We start from the raw sequence: 27,193 nt of genomic DNA, 5'->3' as shown, positions 1-27,193 counted from the left end.
GGATCAGGTCCGTTACGATTAGCTCCAGCTGAGCTAAATTTGGGCCAGTTGCTCATCTTAAATCAAGAGAACAAAGCTTTGTCCACCTGAGCTCATGCGCCAAGGGACCAGTGGCCACAATCGCTTTATGTAAGATGCAGAGTTCTCGTGTTGCCGATGACACATAGCAAGAGCTCCTGACAGAGGCGGAAAGCTGCGGAGAGAATGCTGCCTGCAGGACGGCTGAAAGTGGCCCCGTCGAGTTTCCGGAGCCTCGGTGACAGAATGCCAGTGTGGGTCTTAGATGTCCCACAGGAAAACATTTTAAACCCTTATCATGTAAAGCATCATAGTTGGTTAAGCTGAGGTTTTTACAAAGAGTGAGAAAAAACGTGCGTTAGCCAAATTTCACAGATCGTACAGGAAAAATAATTCTATTTTATAGACCAGCTGCAGGATGATAGACACTGTGATGTACTCTCCAAAGATGGGTTGGTGTTCTGGAGGGGAAGGCAGTCATTTTAGATAAAGACATATGGATTCGGAGGGGGGAGAGAAGGACAGGCATTCTTAGCGAGGAAAATGGCAGTGAAGCACAGAGCAGGAGGTGGTCATACGGTCTGTTCAAGGGGCATAGAGTTAAAACTCTGTGGCATTCGGAAGGGAGTAGGTGAAAAATAGGATGGGACCTTGAAAGCCTGGCTAAGGAATCTGGCGCCTCTCTAGAGGTGTCTGCGTGAGAGAACAGCAAAGTCAAAGCAGCATTCGAAGAAAATCAGGGCAGCAGCAATTTGTAGCCTGAGCGGAGGAGAGTAGAGGTGGGAAGATGAGTGTGGCCAGTACCTGGCCAGGGCCAGCTCTGAGTCCGACACAGAACAAAGCCCTGAGCTGTGGTCATGCCTTAACCTTGTGTACAACAGTCCCCTGAGCACAGTTGTGGGCTGCCTGAACTCAGACACTAAGAATGTTACACGCACTCGGTCTAACGCTTGGTCACCAGGTCCAAAATATTTCCTTCTCAGCTTGCTTCACTGTGAAGCTGGGTAATCTGAAAGATTTCTAGATCTGTTCTGGTGGGCTTATTTTCTTCCATTTGAGCTACCGAATGGGAGGACAGTAGGTCACCGCGTGCCCTTTGGACAGCCTTTCACATCCACAACTCCAGGCAGGAGGTGATGTAGTCTCTATCATCTCCCAAGAATTCTGTGTCTGTCAACTTTTAGTGGGTTTGTTAGTTCGCTTTTTTAAGTTATACTTTATTTTAAATCTCTTGTTCTCAGTTGGCTCTTTTCTGTGATCGTGTGCCTGTTCCTTCGCAGAATATTCATTTTGAGAATACCAGCTCTGTTATAGAGACAGTAAAGTACAAGCAAGCTTAAACCTTAAACTTTTTATCGGGGTGCTGACCAGGTAACTTCACTATACACACTCTATCGGCCAGTGTCACTTCAAAAGGTTTTAACACCTATTAAAATCACATTAACTTTGAAATGCCAGTTCTGACGGAGAAAAGCCTCTCCAGGATCAGGTGATACAATCAGCATCTAAATGAGTCGGGCAGTAGTACTGCAAGGAATTACAGATGACATCATTATCCACAAGACAAAATCAGAAGGCCATCGGCAAACCCCTTGGGTTCTCATAAAATCAGATTTAACATTATTTATGAGTCTCCTTTGTTTTCTGTCATTCATAAAATTGGAAAAGTGAAACGGAGGCAACGGATCAGACCAAGAGTTTCAGATAACACAGAGTTTGATTGGCCATATTGAATGGCTGCTTTAAACAGTACGGACAGCTGCTCCCACGCAGGCTTGGTCAATTGCATTAGACTATAATAGAGGCCCCACCTCAGTCCATAGTGTGTGGTCAGAGCCACACAATGGGAAAAAAAAATATCAATAAACAAAGCGAATCTCAAACTAAGGTACTAAAAGCTGAAAGCTCAGCACAAGATATCTGAGCAGCTCAGCCCTGAAGAGGTACCTGCCAAAGGTATGACCTTCAAAACCCAGAAACCAAAGCACGTCAGCTTATGTCACGGATTTGTGTACAGACTGAATTAATGTCTTCCAGAATACAAATCCATTTTCAAAGGTTTTCGGGCCCTGAAACTATTCAGAAGAGCACGCGTCAGGCTTTCGAGGCAGTTCTAAAAGGCAAATATTCTGAGTACGGCTAGCGTTGCTTCTGCTCTTGGAGATGTTAAGATGTCAGACTCATTCCATTGTGCTCACGTTTTATTATCTATTTTAGAGAAAAGAGCCAAAGGCAGCCTTAAGGCCCTTTAAACCAGCATTTGCCAAACTGTAGGTTATAAACCATTTTAGATAGAATAGCAAGTATCAGAGTTTATCACATTTAGTAAAAGTAAGAAAAGATAAAGGATTATCATGAAACGCACACTTTTCCCAGAGAGGTGTGTTGAATTAATGCCTGTGGGTCTTTTTTTTTTCCTTTCCTTCCTTCCTTCCTGCCTTCCTTTCCTTCCTTCCTTCCTTCCTTCCTTCCTTCCTTCCTTCCTTCCCTCCCTCCCTCCCTCCCTCCCTCCCTCCCTTCCTCCCTCCCTCCCTTCCTCCCTCCCTCCCTTCCACTGGGAATGCCTACAATTATGAAAAACTGAATATATATCCTCCAGGAATCGGGTGTCCATGAATATGGTTTCTTTGAATAGTTAGTGACCCATTGTTTTTATACCTTAGTTAAGTTCTTGGATCACAGTGAGTTCCTCCTAAGTACTTTGCAAATATGAAAGACAGCCAGTTCCTTGTTTCATTATGCGTGATGTAAATGCTGTGGAAATCATCCATAATTGCTATGCAACTCCTTTGTGAAGAAAAGTCTGCACGCTCGTAAACTCTGTTACATCTGTTACGTGTAAAACATTTCTCCTGATCATCTTGTGTCACTTTGCCCCTGCTCTTTGCCGCAGCTGTGCGCTGCTAATGACTTCCCTTATTAGTTCGTGCCAGTGCAGTCTTGGGTTTGAAGCACACAGTGTAGAAAAATGTGGCTTTTTAGCAATCTTGTATTAGGCTAATGGATGATGTTTCTATCCATGGCAGAGGTGACGGGAGAGGAGAGTTGCTTCTCCCACTGCTGTTTTTCTAAAGAAGGATAATGTAAATAAATTCAGAGTTAACAAACAAGGCATCAGGGCCATATATATTCGAGCCAGATATGACAACTGTTTAAGTTCTATTAGTGTTATTTCAGGGCTGAGTACAGTCAGTCTGTAGTCTGTTAGTTATAAAACGAGGCTGTAAGGACTATAATATAAGCATATTGCAAATCATGGTGGAGATTATTCTTCTGCCTGAAATATTCCTGTTCATCCTTTAAGGCCCGGGTGAATCATCTCCTCCTGTCTAAAGCCTTCCTCTGTGTTCCCGTCAGTTTCTTCAGGCCTCTTTTCTACTAATCACATTTGACTGTCATCATCCTTTTACGTGTTGTTCTCAGTCATCTGACTGTGACATATTCAAAAGGAGATAACTATTTTGTAATCCCCGTGCCTAGGTCAAAATCTGGAATAAAGTAGCTGATTGATGAATTAGTAAAGAATGAAATCTTTTGATTTTGTTCACATCCTTCATACGTTTGTTATTAATATGTCCGTAATCATTTCTGAAGTGGAGTTTGGGGAGGTAACGGTGGCCCGTGGCTGGGAAGTGTGTAAATACTCTGTGCTTTTGGATGTAAATAGTTCCTTTCGTTCTACGACCTTGTTGTCAAACGTCTAAAGCGTGTCTAAAAATCTTGGAAAGCTCGATGTTTGTTTTCTTCTCTAGGAGGTCCAGCGCTGTACAGCTGATATGAACATCACTGCAGAACATTCTAATCATCCAGATAACAAGCACAAAAACAGATACATCAACATTTTAGCATGTGAGTAATAAACTTTAAACTATCTTCAACTGCGGGGAAATGAAATCTTCCTGCTGGGTAGAAGCTGAAAGGCAAGCAATCAGAATCAGGATGCCAAGAGAAAATTACACTTGCAAGTTAACCTCTCATTAGCCCACCTTCAACAGCGTGGAAGAAGAAGTGGGGACACTCTGCCCGCTGAGTCTTTCACGAAGCTGTCAGATCTCTGCTTAATAATCAGGTGATCGAAGGAAATGTTCTGAGCTTTACTGTTTTTACATGAAGTGATTTCCTATCCGATGCTGGGAACCAAACTGTAATGTCATGTCGCTCTCTTGACATTGTTCTTAACCAGTGAGAGCCAAGTCTTTTAACACAAATGGAAATACTGGGAACTGAATGAAGGAAGTTGAATTTCCAAGCAGTCTCTCTAAGATTAGGTAATTAGTTTATACCAGTCCTTGTGGCCCACGTGCTTAGTCCTGTCCAAAACATTTCCAGGGTCAAGAATACCCTGGAAGTTCAGGACGCAAACAAATAAGTGTTCTTCTTACAGAGCCTCAAGGAATACCCTAAGAGGACAGGCTACTTCTGTGGCTAGAAGGCCACTTTTCGTAGACGCCGTGGCTTGGGTCACTGGCTGAAGATAGACACTTCTGTATTAAGGGCAGGGGCACAGATGTTTATGGTTAACATACACTATGGTAAAGAACACAGTACTTGCAATCTTATGTAATAGCGCATTTAAATCAGACCACTTAAATCTGCACGCTACTATAGATAGCTTTTTTAAACAATACTTTAGCGAGATGTAATTCACATGCCATATAAAATTCACCCATTTTCACGTTAATTTGAAGTTAAATTTTAAGTGAATTCCAGTGGTTTTTATTATCGACACAGAGTTGTACAACCATCACCACCATCTAATTTTAGAACATTTTCAGGACCCCAACAAGAAACTTCCTTACCCATGAGCAGGCACTCCCAATTCCTCCCTCTCCCAAAGTCCCTAGAAAGCACGTACCTACTTTCTTTCTCTGTGTGTTTGCCTATTTTGGGTATTTCATATAAATGGGATCATACAATGTATGGCCTTTTGTGTCACTTCTACTTGGCATGATGTTTTTAAGGTATACCCATGGTGTGGCTTATATCACTCCTTCATTCCTTTATCACTGCTTCATTCCTTTTTATGGCCGAATAATAATACTCTGTGCTATGGATATACCACATATTAATTTCTCATTTGTTGGACATTTGAGCTGTTTCTACTTTTTGACTATTATGAAGAAGGCTGCTATGAACATTTGTGTACAAGGTTTTGTACGGACATATATTTTCAACTCTCTTGGGTATATACTGAGGAAATGAATAGCTAGGTCATATGGTAACTTTACGTGTAACATTTTGAAGAACTTCCCAACTGTCTACCGAAGTGGCTACACCATTTTACATTCCCAGCAGCAATATATGCAGGTTCCAACGTTTCCACATCCTTGCCAACACTTGTTACTATGTTTTTTTGATAATAGCCATCCTAATGAGTGTGAAGTCATATCTCACGGTAGTTTTGAGTTGCATTTCCCTAATGCTTGATAGATGATGAACATCTATTCATGTATTTATTGGCCACCTGTATATCTTCTTTGGAGAAATGTCTGTTCAGATCCTTCGCCCAGTTTTTAATTGGATTACTTGTCTTTCTATTGTTGAGTTCTTTATAGATTCTAGATACAAATCCCGTATCAGATATATAGTTTGCAAGTATCTTCTACTATTCTGTGCATTGTCTTTTCACTTTCTTGATGATGTCCTTTGAAGTACAGGTTTTTAAAATTTTGGTGAAATTCAGTGTATTTTTCTTTGGTTGCCTGTGGTCTTGTTCTCACATCCAATGAGCCAGTGCCTAATCCAAGATCATGAATATTTACACCTGTCACAGTTTTCTGGTCTTAGCTCTTACATTTACGTCTTCGATCCACTTGAGTTAATTTGTGTATATGGTGTGAGGTAGGGGTCCAGGTTCATTCTTCTGCATGTCGATATCCAGTTGTCCCAGCACCGTTTGTTGAAAAGACTCTTCTTTCCCCCATTGAGTTGTCTTAGCACCCCACCCAAAATCAACTGACCGTAAGTGTGAGGGTTTATTTCCAGACTTTCCTTTCTTTTTCATTAATCTGTATGTCTATCCTTATGTCATTGCCACACTTGTCTCGATTACTGACTTTGTAATAAGTTTTGAAATTGGAAACTGTGAGTCCTCCAACTTTGCTCTTCTTTTTCAAGGTTGTTTAGGCTATTCTGGATCCCTTGTGTGCTTTCATAGAAATTTCAGGATCAACCTGTCTATTACTGCAAAAAACGTCGCTGGGATTTTAATACGGATTATTTTGAATCTGTAGATGAATATGGGGAGCATTGCCATCTTAACAAAATTAGGTCTGCCAATTTATGAAGATGGGATGTCTTTCCACTTATATAGATCATCTTTTATTCCTTTCAGCAGTCTGCATTTTACAAGTGTTGTGCTTTTGTTAAATTTATTTCTAAGTATTTTATTGTTTTGGATGGAATTGTTTACTTGATATTTTCAGATTGTTCATTGCTAGTGTATGGAAATATAATTGATTTTTGTATGTTATGTTGATCTTGTATCTAACCACCTTGACTGAACTCATTAGTTCTAACAGTTGTGTGACCCTTGTTATTTTCTATATTTTTGTTAATAGCCACTCTAACAGGTGTGAGGTGATATCTCATCGTGGTTTTGATATGCATCTCCCTGAAGATTAGTGATGTTGAGCAACTTTTCATGTACCCATTGGCCACCTATATGTGTTCTTTGGAAACATGGATATTTAGGTCCTCTGCCCATATTTTAACTGATTGCTCGTTTTTATAGCTGTTGATTTGAGTTATTTATATATTTTGGATGTCAACCCCTCATCAGATACATGATTTGCAAATATTTTCTCCCCCTCGGTAAGCTGCCTTTTCATTTTGTTGATGGTTTCCTTTGCTGTGCAGAAACTGTTTAGTTTGATGTAGTTCCACTTGTTTATTTTTGCTTTTGTTGCTTTTGGTTTTGGTGTCAGATTGAAAAAAATCACTGCCAAGACTTATGTCAAGGAGCTTTTTTTCTCTGTCGTTTTTTCCTAGGAGTTTTATGATTTCAGGTCTTAAATTCAAGGCTTTAATCCATGTCGAGTTAATTTTTATGTATGGTGGACTGTAGTGGTCCAGTTTCATTCTTTTGCATGTGGCTGTCCACTTTTCCCAACACTGTTTATTGAAGAGAGTGTCCTTTCCCCATTGTATATTCCTGGCCCTTTTGTCATAAACCAGTGGACCATATATGTGTGGGTTTATTTATGGGCTCTCTACTCTGTTCCATTGATCTGTGTGTCTGTTTTTATTGCCAGTACCATACTGTTTTAATTATTATAGCTCTGTAATACAGTTTGAAGTCAGGGGGTGTGATGCCTCCAGCTTTGTCCTTCTTTCTCAAGATGGCTTTGGCTATTTGAGGTCTTTTATGCTTCCACACACATTTTAGGATTGTTTGTTCTATTTATGTGAAAAAATGCCATTGGAATTTTGATAGGTATGGCATTGAATCTGTAGATGGCTTTGGGTAGTAGTATGGACATGTTAACAATATTCTTCCAATCCATGAGCATGGACTATCTTTCCATTTATTTGTGTCTTCTTCAGTGTCTTTTATTAATGTCTTAAGAGTTTTCAATACACAGGTCTTTCACCTCCTTGGTTAAGTTTATTCCTAGGTGTTTTGTTCTTTTTGATGCAATTGTAAATGGGATGGTTTTCTCAGTTTCTCTTTCTGACAGTTCATTATTACTGTATAGAAATTCAATCGATTTTTGTGTATTCATTTAGTATCCTGCAACTTTACTGAATTCATTTATTCTAACGGTTTTTTGATGGAGTCTTTAGGATTTTCTATATATAATGTCAGGTCATCTGCAAATAGTGCCAGTTTTACTTCTTCCTGTCTCATTTGGATGCTTTTTATTTCTCTTTCTTGCCTAACTGTACTGGCTAGGACTTCTAATACCATGATAAATAAAAATGGCAAGAGTGGACATCCTTATCTTGTTCCCAGTCTCAGAGGAAAAGCTTTCAGCTTTTCACCATTGAGTATGATGTTAGCTGTGGAGTTGTCATATATGACCTTAGGGTCTCTATATACAGGATCATGTCATCTGTGATTGTAGTTTTACGTCTTCTAGAAAATGTTTTAAAAGAACCAAAAGTCATTTTTGAATGAGAGTATTTGTTTCAGTTACCTGAGAGAATGAGGAGAAGGAAAAGAAGAGAACAAGAAAGAAGAGTAAAACTTTTCTTTTCTTGCCAGTCTTTGGACAGATTGACTCTGGCAGTATTTGTTGGCCAAGCCAGTCAAGGCTCACCTCCCTGAGACTGTGAGGACTTGTCCATTTATAGACCTCATTTCTAAGCATATAAGTCAGGCAGAGACATACACGTGTATATGCCTTGCATATGTCCACACACATCACTGTCCACCATAGCAACCTCTCCTTCTAGTGAGCTCACTGCCTTAGCTAAAAGTATGTGGCAGAGAAGAGGGAGGAAATCGAGGCAACTTCTGTGTGATGTGCCCAAGGGTTATCGTGTTTTGTCACAAACCCACCAGGTCTTCTTAGACATGTTTGTACTTTCACAAGTTCACTTGAGGTTTTACTTTCACAAATTCAGATTAGATGTGGTTTTATTTTCCTAAGTTCGGAGAGCTGGGTTTTGGTGCTCTCTTGGTCACTTGGTCAGACTCCGGGCACATCACCCGGCACCTTGGTCTACCCCTATATTAACGCCTGTATATAGCAAAGAGTAGCATGGAAATGTTATGGAACAAGTAAAATTAGTCCATGAATGTGCCTGGAACACAATATAGGAAGAGCGTTCTCTCATGGAGCCCTCACAGCTTTCAAGGCACACGTGGATGCCACCTCCAGTATTGATCTTTTTAGCTAGTCTGTTACCTTTTTGATGAAATACGAATTGTGCAACTTGAGGAACACGTGTTCCTCTTTGTCAGTCTGAGAAGTAACAATATAATGCTCCTAAGGCATAGGATCCAGATGCCCTAGGAGAGTATTTTCAGTTGGGGCCCATTTATATCAGGCAGCCCCTGTTCAGATTCACTGCAGTCTGAGAGTTTGTCAGCACAACAAAAGCAATTCACAGTTCCAAGAATGTGGAGGGCTTTCCGAAAGTGCCTGATATAGTTTGGGGTCAGTAATGTCTAGGCTAATCCACTCATTGGACTTCTTTTCGAGCTAGCCTTTTACGATCATGATTATAAATAGAAATGGAAATCGGGCTTTTGCCCATTCTCTTTCTAGCTAGGGAAAAATAAAAGTATGACCTCAGCTTTCTTTTGTTTGTTATCCTGTAAATACAAGCTCATTCTGTTGGGCAACCAGAGGCACATATCACCACTCACCTTTTGTTCGTAGGGGAAGGTTAAGTGGATCTTAAATCTGATCATGGACTTCAGATTCCGGTGAAGCGATCCCTCTTCTTTAGAAGCAAGCTCTGGCTCCCTCAATTATTCAGGGTCTGCTGGGGCGATGGGGAGGCCAGCTGAATTTAGCAATGGCACCTCCGGAAAATAGATGCTCTGGACTGGATCTAATAAAATCACCTTTTTATATTTGTATCAATGGGGAGGGGGTGGGGCATGAGTAATCAAAGGCCTTGGAAACTGGTTTTAAAATATAGGATGAGGGGGGCTTCCCTGGTGGCGCAGTGGTTGAGAGGCCGCCTGCCGATGCAGGGGACACGGGTTCGTGGCCCGGTCCGGGAAGATCCCAAGTGCCGCGGAGCGGCTGGGCCCGTGAGCCACGGCCGCTGAGCCTGTGCGTCCGGAGCCTGTGCTCTGCAACGGGAGAGGCCACAACAGTGAGAGGCCCGCGTACTGCAAAAAAAAAAAAAAAAAAAAATATATATATATATATATATATATATATATATATATATAGGATGAGGAAATCTGGGAGGGTTGCAACTTGAATTGTTTTACGTGAACTAATAAGGACCACAATTTGCATTTCTTGCATATTAGCACTCACAGGTCAGAGCATGAGGTAGGAGTGTCCCTGTGGTTTGGAGACGGGCTTGAATGCTGTAGCTTTGAATTTTTAGTTGTTCTTCTGCCAGAAGGTTTCTCGGGCCACTCTGGGAGATGCCATGTTGCCTCTTTGCCTTGTTTTGTGCTTTAGAATGCTGCTAGTTTTCGAATTAACACATTTTGGTTTTGCTTTTTTTTCTTATCCTCTGTAGATGATCACAGTAGGGTGAAGTTGAGACCTTTACCAGGAAAAGACTCTAAGCACAGCGACTACATTAATGCAAACTATGTCGACGTAAGTCAGAAATGTTTTTGTATAAACCTGTTTCTGATAAATGAAGAGTGCTGCAGAGACCGTGGAATGTGTTTTCATACCGCACAGAGCTCACGTGAGCAGCACAGCCTACTCCATACGGAAGGCACTTGAATTATTAACTGGTCTGTGATACCGCTTTCATCTTACTTTGTGCTGTGTCATCTTTGAAGGGTTACAACAAAGCGAAAGCCTACATCGCCACCCAGGGACCGTTAAAGTCTACGTTTGAAGATTTCTGGAGGATGATTTGGGAACAAAACACTGGAATCATTGTCATGATTACGAACCTTGTGGAAAAAGGAAGAGTAAGAGCTTGTTGGCTTAATCTTGTACCTTCATTCAAAAAGATATTTGTGGAGTACCGCTGTAGGGTAGAAACTTGGCAAGGTCGAAAGAGTTAGAGAAGTGAGAAGTGGCCTCCCTGCCAGGAAAGTGAGCTAGGCACTTACCAGAGTGGATTAAACATGATGATTGAGGTGAACAGGGTATTAATTGGGGGAGGGGGGTGCTGCAAAACACAGGAATGCATCCTCTAGTACAGAGATTTTTTTAAAGAGTTAATATGTGAGGTGAGATTGGAACAGCGCAAGAGGAGGAGGAAGAGTTACACAGGCTTGAAAAGAGAAGGAAGGACGTTCCAAGTATCTGGGAGAGAAAGAACAAAAGCAGGGACGTTGGAAGAAACAGTTTAGTCAAGGAACTACTAATAGTTCGCGCTGGGGGGAATAAAGACTGCTTAAACACCTTGACCATCACGAAGAGGACCTTTCTTTCAGATGATGATTCATGTTAACTTTATTGGGTTATGAGCTTACATTAGACGTGAATTTAAGCTGGAAAAAGGATCCAGGCTCTGGTTGGTTACTCGGAGTCACCACTGCTTGCTTCGCTTTGACGGTGGAATCCCTGTTTTGCCTTTGGTGACCCAGTTTTTAACACGAAGGCTCTCACAGTTCCAAGAGACTTTGTGTTAACTGTGAATGCAGGCCAGCCTCCCAAAATGATACTTAAACTCCCTTGATAACATATCCTACCCACATTTCGTAGAGGTCAAATATACAGGATTTTTCCTAGACCTTCTTTTAAAGTACATCATGTGTTGAAGGACGATCGCGAACACTAGGCCCATTTCTCAAGTGATCTTGCCCAAACGTGTCCCAGGATTAACCTCTTCAGAGGTCACATCTGCCTGCAAGGCCTTCAGCCCACGCATTCCTTTTTTAGTCAACCACGTGGTGATACGGCCTGTGTCTCCACACCATCATTTGAACCCACATTATCAACATTGGAATTGTGACATCAATTGCAGTTCTAATTTACAGCTTTTTTCTTTTCTGCAGCGAAAATGTGATCAGTATTGGCCCACAGAGAACAGTGAGGAGTATGGAAACATTATTGTCACACTGAAGAGCACAAAAGTACACGCCTGCTATACCGTTCGTCGTTTTTCAGTCCGAAATACAAAAGTGAAAAAGGTATTGAAGGAGTTGGGTGGGCTGCCAGGGCATCTCTTTTTAAACTAGTATGAAAATTACTGTGCGACTAAGGCCAACTCTCATAACCAACTTGGTTTTTAAAAAAGTATTTTTGAAACATTTTTTTCACAACTCTTTTGATTGACATCAGTGTATGGTGTGAAAGATACTGGCAAAGCACATAATAGAATTTAACTGGCCTGATTGAGTTCTTTAATCTCTTCATGAAAGAGGCTTCATCTGGGGGGAAAAAAAAAAGGTCCTCTGAGGTTTTGGTAACCAGCAAATATGGGAGCATCTGTTTGTTTGGTGATGTAGCTTTTTAATTCCAAGTTTCTGACAGCTTTAAAGCATTGTTTCCCAAAGTGTGTCCCAAGGGATACTAGCCCTGCAAGGTGCTTGCAGAAATCAAATTCCGTGCTTCAATAAGTATGGAAAATGAATGCCACGTAGTATGTATTCCCCCTTAGAAATTTACAAGTACCGAGAGTGCTAGAGTTAAGAAACCGATATAACTTGGTCGTGTTTCCTAATGTGACTCAACAATAAAACCCTTCTCTGTAGTAGAACCGTTACCATCGTGAGAAGTACACCTTGTGGAAATGGTGCTTTCAAGTTATCTCGGTTTCTCTTGTTGAAAATCCACTGTCCCATCGAGACTCATAGATCACTGTAGCAGTACTATGAACTCAAGACTCAGGTGCTCATTAGGAAAATGTGAAGTGGTACTCTACAGAGGTTTAGGTATGGAAGTTGTTTGTAGCAGTGGTTCCTAATTTATTTTCTTAGTCTTGGACATCTTTGAGAATGTGATAAAACTGTCTCCCTCTTGCCCCAGAAGAATTCACATTTACCGAGATTTTTATACGCACCGTCAGTGGCTCTGAAGCCCATTTGTGATCCAAGGTTAACAGTCCTTTCTGTGTGTAGTTTGTTTCCAAGAATAGCAGAAGTATATAAAAATCAGCTGCACTGTTTTTATCTGTGTTCTCTGTAATAGAGCTGTTAACTAGCTCAAGCTAACCAGTAACTCATGAAGTACAGTGTCCATTACTCACGGAAGCACCTCAGGTTATTTAAACACGACCGACTTACTCTTATTTTAGAAACAGCTTAAGCCAGAGGAGGAAGTCCAATAGGAACGTTAGGTGTTTTGCACACTGGCCGTCGTAACTGCAAATGCGGAAGAAATAGGAAAATGAGGGGTAACAGAAGAATTAAGAAATCAAAGACATCCAAAGGCCTTGTAGCACGGGGCCAGACACCCTATAAGGTTCAGTGTCAATGGATTAATGACCCTGAATCATCAAAAAAAATTTATTTTAGAGGTATTGGTAATTAAAAAAAAAAAAATCACAGCAAGTGATCTATTTGGGGAAATTTTTCATCCAAAGTGGTTCAAGTGTAAAAAGTGCAGCCACTTAAATGAATTCTTCAGAGTAGTGTTCCTTTAAGGAAGTGACAGATAAATTGATTGTTGCCTTTGACTCTAGAGATTTCGAACCACTTGTCACTTAGGAGCCTCCCCACACCTCCTGGAGAGCGTACGGCACGAGCACTCTGGCTCCTAAAGGTCCAACCCGGACAGTGGAGAAAGAATGTGAGTCCCGGCCCACAGTCAGATGAGTTGGGGCATCTCAAATGCTGCCAGGAAATGGAGGCCTTGTAGGCAAATTACAAAGCGCTTGGATCGGTCCAGATCCAGAAAACCGATATTAAACGTTCATTCTTGGTACAGTCTTAATTAACCCATTTTCTCTTCCAAGAGATGTCTGATCCTTCTCAGGCACCCAGGTCATGTCTCCATTTTGGGCATGAGAGGGCCACAGAGAGGAAATAACCAACCCCAGGAACAGCAGTTAAGGCGAATGGGAACAGAGGTCAGGTTTGCTGACGTCCTTATGTTTTTTTTTTTTTTTTTTTTTTTGCGGTACGCGGGCCTCTCGCTGCTGTGGCCTCTCCCGTTGCAGAGCACAGGCTCTGGACGCGCAGGCTCAGCGGCCATGGCTCACGGGCCTAGCCGCTCTACGGCATGTGGGATCCTCCCGGACCGGGGCACGAACCCGCGTCCCCTGCGTCGGCAGGCGGGCTCTCAACCACTACGCCACCAGGGAAAACCCCCTTATGTGATTTTTACCAGAATGCCCACTCTCAGCTTAAAGCCATCTTTTCTCACCCTCTCTCAGGGTCAGAAGGGAAATCCCAAGGGGCGTCAGAATGAACGGGTAGTGATCCAGTACCACTACACGCAGTGGCCCGACATGGGAGTTCCCGAGTACGCCCTCCCGGTCCTGACCTTCGTGAGGAGGTCCTCAGCAGCCCGGACTCCAGAAATGGGCCCTGTGTTGGTGCACTGCAGGTGAGGCCAACGGCGTCCCCTTTCTTCTGCCTGGGATTCAGCATTTGAAGTGGGCAGAGCAGCGGGTGTGGGCTGTGTGAACTTGGACCACTGTGGCCCTGCTGCTTGCGGCTTTGTTTGATTTAGAAACGGAGTCTTAACGCTGAAAACTGGGACCACTGAGACCTGTTAGGGTTATGGAAGGTCACTGTAGTCCCTCACATTAAGAAACCGTCTGCTGCTTCTGAGGTTAGAACAAAATGTGCTCTTAGAGGATGAGTCTCCGGTTTTTATAACGCCTTCTTATTACTGATAAAAAATCCCCAGTGTTTATAGGGAAATTGTTGGCAGCTCCTAGTATATAGAAACCTTACACACAAGTTTAGAACTTTCCGCACTAGAGATTTTGAGTTTTTGAACATGGCTTTTCTGTAGGGTTCCTCCAAATGATAATATTTAGTTTATGTGTGAAAGGCTTTCAGTTTATACGTGCTATATAAAATACCTTTTTTAAAGCACAGATAAAGCCTGTTTTCCCATCTTAACTAACTACCTTAAACAACCTTAGCTGATTGTTTCAAAAATGCTTTTATTGTGTTTCATTTGGATTGCTGGGCTTTTTTCACTTTGGTGTTCAAATAGATGTTGCTTATTCTGTGATGTATGTTACATAGCTGCCCGGCCTTTTCTCAGCATTTCTTTGGGGCTGTTCTCATAACATGCTTCCACAGAGCAGGTCCTTTGCAGACGTCGGAAAAGTCCCATAAGGACTCGACATTTTTGCTCACCCATTTAGAATCACTAAAATAGAGGTGAAGGTCTGTCAATCAAAGCACTTGGGTATCATCAACAAAACTGTGTGAGATGGGGAACCTGAGGCAGCAGGTTTCTGCCAAAAGAAGCCTGTGGTTCAGTACGGCAGAACTCGGGTCTCCCTGGGCTGGGTTGTGTTGTTTTGCTTAAATAACAATCAATCAGGAAACGGGAATAAAAGAGGCCAGCTTTCCCAGAGGGGCTCTTCTTCTCCTACCCCTGGATTACTAAAGGAAAGTAGCCCTTATAAATAGGAACTTGCCAGTACTGAGCACCCTGGGCGGGAGCTGTGCACAAAGGGGGTGTACTGAAAGGACAGTGCGTTCTCCCAGAATCCCTGGGGGAGCGGGAGAACCAGGCGATGCCTCGGCAGGGGTGCTTCTGGTGCGGAGATGGCTACTGCCAGGAGAGACACCTTGCGGCCCCTGGCATAACAGCGTTAAACCCTTTCCTTGAGCTGCAAGCAAGGCTGAGAAAGCAAATCCGTAACTATATTTTTATTTATTGATATTTATACATATTATTTCTATTTTTATGTATAGTAGGAGGGCAGTCTTCCCTCCCCCTCAAGACTCACGAGGGAGGAGGAAGACTCACGAGGGAGGAGGAAGATCCTATTGAAGTTTCTGAATGCTGTCCGTATGTCAGCATAACATACCTCGCGTTGAGAGAACCTAGTGTAGTTGACGTAGGTTATTTCTCAGTGCGTTGGAGGCTCAGATGATAATTTGTGTAATCCCTGGTTCATGACCTGGTAGAGCAGCAGGTGTAGTAGTTGAGTGTCTGCCTTTCTTCCAGTGCTGGCGTGGGCAGGACGGGCACCTACATTGTGATCGACAGCATGCTGCAACAGATAAAAGACAAAAGCACAGTCAATGTCCTGGGGTTCCTGAAGCATATTAGGACACAGCGCAACTACCTCGTCCAGACTGAGGTGAGGAGGGGTGCTGGTGTTCTCATGTGATTCCAGCACACGCTTGAACTGAAAGTTGAATGATCGAGAGTGAGACATACGCATTCTCTTGGGCCTGGAAGGAATTTACAGGTTTGTGTTGGAAGATGTCCGAACCGGGATACCGTTCTTTGGCTCACAGGCATCCATTTCTGTGTGGCTCTTAAATGAAGCAGATACAGTTTTCTCTAGTGCTGTGTGTTCCATGCTGCGGGCGCTTAAACCTTGTTGTTTAGCCTGAGAGATATATACGAGGCAATGGTTCTGAAGCCCTTCACTGAACACACGTCTTCCCACTGCTTTGTTTGGGGCGTGGTATGGAATACAGAACTAAACGCAGCACAGGCCCTACCCTAAAATAACTTCTGATCGATAAGGAAGGATGGACTGGAGCCGACCCCCCTGGCTGTAAATGCATGAGGGAGGTCCCTGCTAGGGGAAGAGTTCATCTAAGGTCGATTTCACGCAGGGGACAGAGGTGGCTGCCCTGTCGCAGCTCTCCTCAGTGACTACCATGTCGTGTGCCTTTTAGGAGCAGTACATTTTCATCCACGATGCCTTGTTGGAAGCCATTCTTGGAAAGGAGACTGAAGTATCTTCCAGTCAGCTGCATAGTTATGTTAACAGTATCCTCATACCAGGAGCGGGAGGAAAGACACGACTGGAGAAACAGTTCAAGGTAGCACTTTCAATACGTTTCTCTGGCAAAGCAGCAAGGAGGTAAAGAAATGCCTTGAGTGTGGAGGGTCATGTCTTTTTTGCATGAATGTCGAGACTAAAATGGATTACTATTTGTACTCCTCAGATGTAATCCACGGGAAGATCAAGTTTCGTCTTACATATGAGTTGTGGGTATCCAAGTAGACAGTGCTGTGCTGTATTTTCTTCTGCGCAGTTTACGACTTTGGCCCCAATGACATAGTACTCTGTCAGTCGTTCTTTGCCCCTGGCCCCAATGACATAGTACTCTGTCAGTCGTTCCAGTCCAAAAAATATGCTCTGTATTTTTTTTTTTTTGCGGTACGCGGGCCTCACTGTCGTGGCCTCTCCCGTTGCGGAGCACAGGCTCAGCGGCCGTGGCTCACGGGCCCAGCCGCTCCGCGGCATGTGGGATCCTCCCGGACCGGGGCACGAACCCGTGTCCCCTGCATCGGCAGGCGGACTCCCAACCACTGCGCCACCAGGGAAGCCCTATCCTCTGGATTTTTTTCTGAACGAATACTGTCTTACCCTGATGGAGAATGGCTATTTGTTGGCATTATCTTAAAAGCAAAGCTCTTTGAATGACTATCCTAGCAGATCATTTAGAAACTAGAAAAGATCTAGTTACTACGGAATACTAAAGAAACTTTAGTTAACTTTTCCTAAATGGTTATTCTTTTTCTTTGATAGGGGCATGGGGGCATGAGGTATAAAGACAGTTAAGGTTTATACGGAATTGAGTGAAAAGAGAGACTTTAAGAACTATTAAAGTGAGTAAGATCAGAAAGCTCAGCCATCTCAAAGTACTAAGTGCTTTCCTATTTCGTAGTCTCTTATTAGACTTTAAAAAAAACCAGGCTTTTTTGCACATTGTTCTGTATGTAATTTCTCGTTTTGTGTCAAGATGGAAAGAATGAGATGAATCTCTGCAGTTTTAGTTTTCATGGTAAAACCTTCCATAGACACTGAACCCTTCGAGTCTCAGCTCAAGAAATGAAACTGTCAAACAAATGATAACAAGTGATATGAAAAGTGGGATCAATTTCACCAAGTTCAGTTATAACAATTTTAAATTTCGAGGTCTCCTTTTATAACATCCTTACTGCTCTGCGAACCATTTGAGGTAATCGATAGTGAGGACATAGTGTCTCATTTTGAATGTTTAAAATGAATTCTTAAAAAAATTAAGTACCAATAATTCTTAATTAAATTCTGCCTTTTCTGTTTCTGCAACATGTGTTTATACACTGTTTTAAGAATTCATCAAAGGAAACCAGGTCATTTGTTCCTTTACAGGCATTAACCAACTACATCCACCTCCATGTAGAGAAGGAGACCATTCCCATATACTCTGTTAGCATGGACCCCTCCCTCCCCACCCCCCCCAAAAGACTGACTGACAGAATGATTCAACCAAGCTATATACACAGGAAGAATTACCAAACTACTGGGCTAATTATTTATAACAGCCTTAGAACAATGTCAGTTCAGTTTAACAGACACTTACTGAGAACCATGATTAGCTCTTATTACCACGAAGCCGTGTTTGCTAGTATAGAGCCACCTCCATGTCACGTGGCTGTGAGGAATCAGTGACATCATCAACAGAGAAACCCACGTTAATTCAACAAATGCTGCTTACGTAGTGCCGCTGCTTACATAGTGCCGCTGCTTACATAGTGCCTGTAGTCAAGAAACCTAAGGCCTAGGGCTTCCCTGGTGGCGCAGTGGTTGAGAGTCCGCCTGCCGATGCAGGGGACGCGGGTTCGTGCCCCGGTCCGGGAGGATCCCACATGCCGCGGAGCGGCTGGGCCCGTAAGCCGTGGCCGCTGAGCCTGCGCGTCCGGAGCCTGTGCTCCGCAGCGGGAGAGGGCACGGCAGTGAGAGGCCCGCGTACAGCAAAAAAAAAAAAAAAAAAAAAAAAAAAAGAAACCTAAGGCCTAATAGTAAATAAAACAAGCACACAAACAACCAAGACAACTGAAAAAGCTACCACTCTTGAAACACAAAAAAGTGTCCTTTGCGATGCAAAAATGTTTATAGTCTCTGTGCCAGATCATCAAGCAGATGCTATCAATTCTACCTTTGTTTTTGTTTTGTTGTCTTTCCCCGCTTGACTGAGATAGCCCACGCTGCATGTAGGTCAAAGAATTCCAAGTTTGGGGTCTACAACGTAACGGTTTGATAGTTAACTACATACTGAGAAACCATTACCACAAGAAGTTAGTTAACACAGGCACAATTATAATCCTTTGAATGAAGGCTAAAATGTTGCTTTCCTTTCAGCTGGTCACACAGTGTAATGCAAAATACGTGGAATGCTTCAGTGCTCAGAAAGAGTGTAACAAAGAAAAGAACAGAAACTCTTCAGTCGTGCCCTGTAAGATCTTAAAATCAGTTCGACTTGCCTGTGTTCGTTTTTCCTTTGGATTTTGTGTGTGTGTTAGGTAAAGAGGCAGCCACTACCAAGGGGAAAGTTATGCTGAGGACAACTGAAGCAGTTTGATCAAAACGGGAGGGGTGGGTGTCGGCACCAGCAAGTTGCTGCGTCTACGTGACATGAAAGCTCGCTTCAGTTCCCCTCGAAATTCAAGAGTCAGATTATTTCTACCGTGTCTTGCCTTTAAAAAAAAAATGTCAAGTCATTATCACTGTGGCATTAATGCTCTCTTCAAACAGAGAGTCCTGGATTAATCTGCACAGCTGGAACTACATTGCTAAACTATTCTGGCTAGAGACTAAGGCACCGTTGGTAGGTGGTGACCGCTGCATAAATAACCTGGGACACAGCAGTGGATAGTGGATAGGCATGGGTGATCAGTGAAGAGGTTCCCTCTCCTGAAAGAGGCCAATATTTTCTAGGCCCTTCCCAAAGAAAAAGATTGGGAGTAAGGGGATGGCAAAAGAGCAAACTACAATACGTTGGTATAAGTGTGGGAATATCAAACCAGGGTCAAGAGTGACCTGAAACCTGTGTCGACTCCACACACAGTATCCTCTTAGTGATCCGCTGGGAAAGCCTCTCCCACACAGTCAAGTGTTATTCCTAGAACGTCTGGGTCCTGCTGGGCACATGCAGCAGAATTTCATTTTACATTCTTCCTTAGCTGATAATGCTCTAGCTTGTTTAAAAATATAGGTGAGTCTTAAAAAGAAAGGGGAGCCAAAGAGCTCTATTACTCACCAAGTAACTCTCAGAAAGTGCTCTTGGTGGTGAGGGGTAATGAGGCAAATGTGGTGTTTTCGTTTTTTCCATGTCATAGCTGAGCGTGCTCGAGTGGGCCTTGCACCGTTGCCTGGAATGAAAGGAACAGACTACATTAATGCTTCTTATATCATGGTGAGAGTCAACAGTTAATTATAAATAAAGTCAATTAAACTGAAAGGTGCTACACAGCAGATACCACCTATGTGACTTGCAAGTAATTTCTTGATGTGTAATATCAAAGTTATAGAGACTTCTGTATCTGGAAACCTCTAACCAAGGATACCTAATCGGTGAGGACACAAAAATTGCTTAAGCTAACAGAAATGCTTGTTAAGGAATTAATCTTTTCATGAATTTCACCCATCTAGTCTTGGAATAAATGTTGAAATTGCTGTCAAGTAAAAACAGCAGGGGGAACTAGAAGTGCATCGGACGTGGAGAGAAAACTGTCTATATACATGTTAGGAGAAGTACATCTAAAAATTAGCCAAATGCCCTGAATGGCTCTTTCGATTATTTTCGTGAGGTCGAAACGGTGCCGGTCTTATTTCATGAATATATTGTACTGCTGCAGAGTTAAACACTCATAATCACTGGTTTTTCGTCTTCCTAACTGAAGGGCTATTACAGGAGCAATGAATTTATCATAACCCAGCATCCTCTGCCACATACTACGAAAGATTTCTGGCGAATGATTTGGGATCATAACGCACAGATCATTGTCATGCTGCCAGACAACCAGAGCTTGGTAAGTAACGCACATCTGCTATATATTAATGAGCCCGGGAGGCCAGAGCATAATTACCTTGTCAGAGGGCTACAGTGTCTGTACATGCTAGGGAGGGAATTCAGACTTCTCGTCTTGTATGTCTGCACAGGTGCCTTTCCTAGTCTTACCATTCCTGACCCTATCAGTTCCAACAGGATCAGCACTGATCCCTAATGCTGGTGATATATCAATCAGTCACCCCTCAGTTGTACTGTACATGGCAGTGTGGGAGAAGGTTTTTATTTATTTATTTTGGCTGCGTTGGGTCTTTGTTGCTGCGCCCGGGCTCCAGGCGCGCGGGCTTAGTTGCGCCGCGGCACGTGGGATCTTCCCGGAGCAGGGCTCGAACTCGTGTCCCCTGAATTGGCAGGCAGATTCTTAACCACTGAGCTACCAGGGAAGCCCAGAAGGTTTTGAAGAAGGTCCTTTTTCTAACCTCACTAATGCACGATCTTAAGCCGACCTCTTAGTTGCTATATGTCACTGTTGAAAAATAAATGAACAGTAACAGTAGTTAACATTTATTGATTTTATCCTTTATATCAATAAATATTAACAGCAGTTAACATTGATTGATTATATTTTTACCTGTATTAACTCCTTTAATCCTTTCTACAACTCGATGACACAGGTGCTCTCAGCATCTCCTTTCGTAGCTGAGAAAACTGAGGGAAGTAACTCGCCCAAGGGCATATACGAACCATGGGAGCCAGGATTGGAACTTGTGTCACCTGTCTCATTTTGCTAGTGTATATGTCCAATGCCGCCACATCACAGAGATGTTTTCCTGGCCCAAAGAAAACGGTATCGAAAGTACTAATAACGTATCGTTATTTTCCCCCAATCCATAGGCAAGCCCGATCTATTACAGGGAGGGAGATTAGAAAAGCCTTCCTTGTTCGGACTTGATGGTGCTTTTTAAGACCTTGACTAAGCTACTACCTCTTTCTTCTCCCTTTAGTCCTTCCCTATTGAGGTCGCTAGACCCTAGAGGAGAAGGGTGAGCACGTTTATGAAAATAAGTGTAACTATTTCTGCTGAGCTCTCATTGCATTCTTAAGTTTCGAAATAGTTGGGTCTTCAGAAGTTACTCTGAGGACTTGTAAGCGCACAAAGTAAAAACAAAAACAAAAACGATCTGCCTCCGTGAGTGTCAGAGTAGTGAGTTTTTTAATCAAGAAAGAACAGCATGTGAGTGAACCCCTAGTCTTGATGACATGCATTTGACTGTGTGCCCAGTCAGTAGGAACTTCACTTTGTCGCTTTCTGCTCCAGCTTCGGAATACCAAGACTGCTTCTGTGTGATAGAATGGCAACAAAGTTGAGAATCTTAAGCTAAAAACTGGAGTGTAAATTTTCAAATTAGCTGGCAATAGGGGTCTACTCTGTTCGGCATATGGAAATTGGAGGCATTTAGGGTTGTTAAAACGTGCATTTGTTGGATGAGTCAGTGTTTTGTTATCCTCACTTAACAGAGGACAGTCACTATACCCAAGAGCTCATTTGTATGGGGAGGAGAGGGGGGAGACTGACTGAGTGAGTCAATACGTGTTCTGTGGACAGCGACGGTACCGGGCCACCAGGCCTGTCATCTCGGTGTCTCTCCAAGGCCCGAGGAGGCTATGCTGCACTCACGCCTGTCTGCACTCATAGCTCTAGGGTCGAAAGTCAGATTCAGTAGGGTGTAGTTTTTCCTAAAGGTACCGTCTCTGCATTTTTTTTTTGCTTTGTTACTTATCACTACTGTAACGTTACAAAGACCATCGTTCTGTGAATAGCCCAAAAGTCGCTGCTGCTTAGGCGTCTCTGCCCTATCTGTAAGCAAAATAAGCATGCGATCAGAGCTCCTACTGAATTAAGAAGTAGCATTTCTTTGTCATAGTCTGTCAAGACGATCAGTTATTCCCTAGTTTACTGTCTGTGTTCAAAAGGTTTTTCTGCCGTTCCTCCACCATTACTAAAATCCCTTTGGCAGTCTTTAGGCGAATTAGATAATTTCCAGTTCATCTTATCATCATAATAGCTCTTTGAGGTATGTAGTTTTATTATTCCCACTTTTCAGATACGGAAATTAAGCCCTAGATAGATTACTTTTTTCAGGATCACATCCAGGCCTACACTTAATCTGTGTATTTGGTTAAATTTAGAAGCCTTGTTCGTCATTATGGCTTTAATATCTGTTCAAAGGGCCCTAATTCCACTTCCTTGGGCAAAACGCACTACAACCCAAGACAGTTACAGACTTCTTTTGTATAGACTAAGCCCCGTTGCTAATCTGTTTCCCCTTATGCTGAGCTTTAAAAATAAAAATGTACTTGGCAATAAGCTATATTGAAACTTGAAAGGGTGATAAGTCTTATTGGACCGTTGGCTCATTTCTAATGCAACAATGTAAGAGTAAACAAAACCTTCTTTGTTTTCAACATTATTCAGAATTATTTCTGACTTCACTAGTACTGTCTAAGCATTTTCAGGAAAATGCCCATGGAAATGTATATATTACAGGCAAACTGTAATTTGCCATTTGAACTGATTAGAAAAAGGAGGGGGCGGGGCTCATCATAATCATTGTATTTCTCAGAGTCTCCAACCTAGGCAACGGTTCTCTTTTTCTTAGGCCTCCATAGTTTTCAGAGATAGAATTCAAGTATCAAGCTTGAATACTGTATTCGTTTCAGGTGTACAGCTAAGTGATCCAGTTATATTTTCTGATTATTTTCCATCATCGGTTGTTGCAAGACATTGAATATAGTTCCCTGTGCTATTCAGTAATTTGTTAGTGCTTATCTATTTTATGTATAGTAGTTTCTGTTACTGAATCTTTATTTTTAATCTTAAAAGTAGATGAACGTTTAAAGCTTACCTGATTCGAGGCTGAAAGACTTGAAATCGAACATTGACAGACTAACTTTCCTTTTACAAAGCACCTTGTACTTAGAGCCAATATGCCTATTTATGGGCCTGTCTGAGCCTTGGTGTTTTCATCTACAAAGCCAGAAGATAAAAATACCTCACTAGCATATTATGAAAACCAAGTAAGATAATGTTTACGGAAGTCCTCTGCAAAATGCTGGTCAACTGCAGAACTGTTAATAACATAATCCATAGAACAACAATTAGCACATCTTAGTCGCATAAGCCATTGTGAAATAACAAGTTAAAATTACTTGACCTAGATCCTGTCTCCTTTTTTACTCTGCCAATTATATTACAGAGCATTTCTCAGCTAGGGATAATACATCCCCTACAGAGGGAGGTTTTTTGGTTGTCAGATATGACATAGGTGAGAGGTGCTAGGAAATAGTTATGAAGCGTATTTTACGATAGAATACAACCACCACTGAACTCAGCAGTATTAGATAGGGCTAATCTAATTGGGCTAATCATTCTACGAACCCAATTTAAAAACTGATTTGAGGGGTATGGCAAATGGCAAAGAAAGAAATCGTTTGGCAAGAAAATTCGAAAATAAATGGTTGACAGCACTGTAGAGGAATTTTTGTCCTTCTTTTTTTTTTGGTCCCCATAGGCTGAAGATGAGTTTGTATACTGGCCAAGTCGAGAAGAATCCATGAACTGTGAGGCCTTTACCGTCACCCTTATCAGCAAAGACAGGCTGTGCCTCTCTAACGAAGAACAAATTATCATCCATGACTTTATCCTTGAAGCTACCCAGGTAACCTCAACCTCAGTTCCTCAGTAACAGCCACAGCCACAGCTGGGCCCTGGATCACCCTTCCAAGTAATAATGGAGTAATTTACCACCCTTAAGACGGGCCCAGGCAGGCATTTGAGTATGACTTAAGTATGTTCGCTTCCTTTTTTGCTTCCTTCAAAGATTTGCTTTTTCCAGCTGGAAAGATGACATGTAGCAGTTCCTCTGATGGAGCATGCATACAAATAGGCCTGTTGACCTAATTATAAAAACAATATACTAGAGCTCAGTATTTTCTTTGCCGTCAGAAATGTGAGCCTTACAATATGTTGCAGAGATGATAATATTAAGACTTTTTTTTTAAGTAAACAACATTTTGATGCATAATTAACTACCTTCCTGTGGGGTTGGTAAGAGGGGAGCTGTCTTATATTAGTAATTTAAATAAAGATGTCCTCACCCCTTCCTGGGTTTTTTTTTCTTTATTTTTATAGGTAAGATAGAGTAGGATATAAAGCCTCTTATAATTCGTTGTCCCTTACAATTTTTCCCTGAACAGGATTCTATTTCACTATCATAACCTCATTTGTTCATGTCAAGCAGACCTCCCTGGTATTTTTCTCCTTACAGCAGTTTGGTTAATCGGGCATTCTTCAACCATCTATAGTATACACTTCCTCAGGAGCAAGTACGAGTCATTAGATTATAGATAGGATGAAATGAAGGATGGGCCGTGACTCGTGTTGTATTGGTTGTAGGATGACTATGTCCTAGAAGTTCGGCACTTCCAGTGTCCCAAATGGCCTAACCCGGATGCCCCCATAAGCAGTACTTTTGAACTTATCAACGTCATCAAGGAAGAGGCCTTAACAAGGGACGGCCCCACCATTGTTCATGATGAGTATGTACCTGTTTTTTAATTGTCTTGTTGCACTGTGGTAGTAGGGGGAAGGAAAGACAGATTTTAAAAACGTACTCCCTCTCTCTCAGCTTGTGACAATTCCAGCTTATTTCTCATGTGTCCATGTGCAAGGTGTGGTGGTTCTCTTTGGGTTTTAATTTGTCAAAGGCTTCAGGCTCTCCGAGTGTAGGTTCTAGAGAGGTGAAAGTACTGTATCTCAGCCTACCAAAATACATCTGCATGCTTTCGGAGGTTTTCTGGTTCAAAAATGCAAATTAAACAATAACTTACAACATGTCTACATTTCTATTAGTTTATATGTAATACTTTATATTAATTAGTTGTTTTTAAATCCTTACACTGATTTCCAGCAAACACTTACTAGTGTAGACATGAAATGTAATGAAAAAGGTACTATTATAATATGTATAGTTTACAATGCGTTTTGAAGTTTACAGTACTGTCTCTGGGAGTTTAAAGTAAAGGTAAAGCATATGAATTGCAAAGAGAACAAATAACTTGGTTCCTGGCTCTGAGCTTCTAAGTGTCCGAACAGAGTTCAAACCCAGCCCACTTTCCCTTTAATGAGAAGGAAGGGGGTCCCAGGTACACCTTATGGTATACGAATACCTGGAGTCAAACTTCATAGATGGACTCGACCTGCAAATCAGTTGCAGATTGCTGTGAATCTCACAGACCTTTAGCCAATGGCACCAATTAGACGTCCTCGTCTCTCGTTCTAAGGTAGTTAGTTATCTCCCTTGGTCAGCAACGTGTCAGGGCATCCATTATGTTCATTAAGTTACCATCTACTCTGCTAGAATAGGGAGTAGTAAATTTCGAAGTAAAAGCTCATTAAGTCTTATCTTTGAACTAATGCTGTCACAGGAAGTGAACAAAGACTTTCGGCTGAGGTCAGCACCTTCACCTCAAATCCATGGTACTCTCCTATTTGAAGCCAGCCATACGTTTGGCTCCTTCCAAAGAGTTTGATGGTCTTTTTAAAATAGTGACTATTTCAAAATGTTGACCTCTTAATTAGAAGAATTAGGATTAGTTAAGTAGCCTGAGTAAGTAAGATCCCTGGAAATGTGACAACCAGCAGTAGTGTTTAAATAACACAGTCAACCTCAGAATAACTGGGTAGGTACCACGAGTCTACGGAACTTTAGGATATGCAGTTATAGCACAAAGTTAGGGCTGCTTCTAGAGTTTTTTTCCCCCACTAATCTGGGCAGCTTTTCATATACCTTCTGGATTTTACTAGCTTTTATCAATTCAGACCAAATTCTAATGTTGCTGCCCAGCTCCATGACGGATTTTGCTGTTCTGATAGTACTCCAGGGATCCGTCCTGAAGTCAGTAATGCAGCTAATGTTATATTTCATGGTAAGAGAAGACGGAAAGGAGAAAAAACAAAAAACAAAAACCAACAACAACTAGTTAAACAATTTAAACAGAACTGTTTGTTTCATTGATCTGTATTCAGCTTTGGGGTATATTGTCTCATTGAGTGATTTTTATTTTGTGCTACATGCTGACTGTGTCACCTCTGGAATTAATCAAATGTAGCTTGTTCTTAGGCCTAAGCAAGAAAAGAGCAAATTCATCCTACACTAGCGGCTCTTCACGTATCATATAGGGGAGCTGGATTAAAAGCCACCTAAAGATATGCATTTGTTCATTTATCCACCATCTTTAAGAGAGAAGTGATTCCATTAAAATTATTTTTCTACATTACTCAAGCACATCTGAAGTTTTTTAATAGTTGTTTCCTGTAGTACAACACTGAATGCCAGTTACCTTTCAGTTTCCATCTTTCTTACCTACTTTTTGAACCTCTAAATATTCCTTCCCGATGGCCTACAAACACACACCTCAAATCTAGCATGTATAAAAGCAAACTTGCCTTCCCAGCCTGCTCCCATCCACTTAGTTGTACAAACCAGAAACATTATCAGAGTCCTTTTCTGTGCCCCCTCACCTCCAGTTATCATTGGCCACCAAGTCTTGTTGATGCCTTCTCAGTACACTTCCCAAATTCTTTTACAAGCTGGTTGAAGCTTTACTTCTTCAGCTATCATCCCAGTCCTCCACTGATTT

General features: G+C 42.0%; 1 protein-coding gene across 3 annotated transcripts in view; it reads left to right on the top strand.

Moving 5' to 3' along the window:
- PTPRG (protein tyrosine phosphatase receptor type G) overlaps positions 1–27,193 on the top strand; it is a 731,192-nt gene that overhangs the window by 688,167 nt on the left and 15,832 nt on the right. For all 3 annotated transcript variants that reach the window (XM_032648680.1, XM_032648681.1, XM_032648679.1), the window contains 12 exons: positions 3,771–3,867; positions 10,174–10,256; positions 10,448–10,582; positions 11,618–11,752; positions 13,939–14,111; positions 15,702–15,837; positions 16,388–16,534; positions 18,844–18,937; positions 19,821–19,897; positions 20,385–20,513; positions 24,064–24,210; positions 24,948–25,090. In XM_032648680.1, the coding sequence (XP_032504571.1) occupies positions 3,771–3,867; positions 10,174–10,256; positions 10,448–10,582; positions 11,618–11,752; positions 13,939–14,111; positions 15,702–15,837; positions 16,388–16,534; positions 18,844–18,937; positions 19,821–19,897; positions 20,385–20,513; positions 24,064–24,210; positions 24,948–25,090 (1,496 nt within the window). The remainder of the gene's footprint in view (positions 1–3,770; positions 3,868–10,173; positions 10,257–10,447; positions 10,583–11,617; positions 11,753–13,938; positions 14,112–15,701; positions 15,838–16,387; positions 16,535–18,843; positions 18,938–19,820; positions 19,898–20,384; positions 20,514–24,063; positions 24,211–24,947; positions 25,091–27,193) is intronic.

This window comes from Phocoena sinus, chromosome 11, assembly GCF_008692025.1.
Source record: "Phocoena sinus isolate mPhoSin1 chromosome 11, mPhoSin1.pri, whole genome shotgun sequence".
In the NCBI taxonomy this organism is placed as follows: Eukaryota; Metazoa; Chordata; class Mammalia; order Artiodactyla; family Phocoenidae; genus Phocoena; species Phocoena sinus.
The sequence above is the reverse complement of the archived record's forward strand: the minus strand, read 5'-3'. Positions and strand labels throughout refer to the sequence as shown.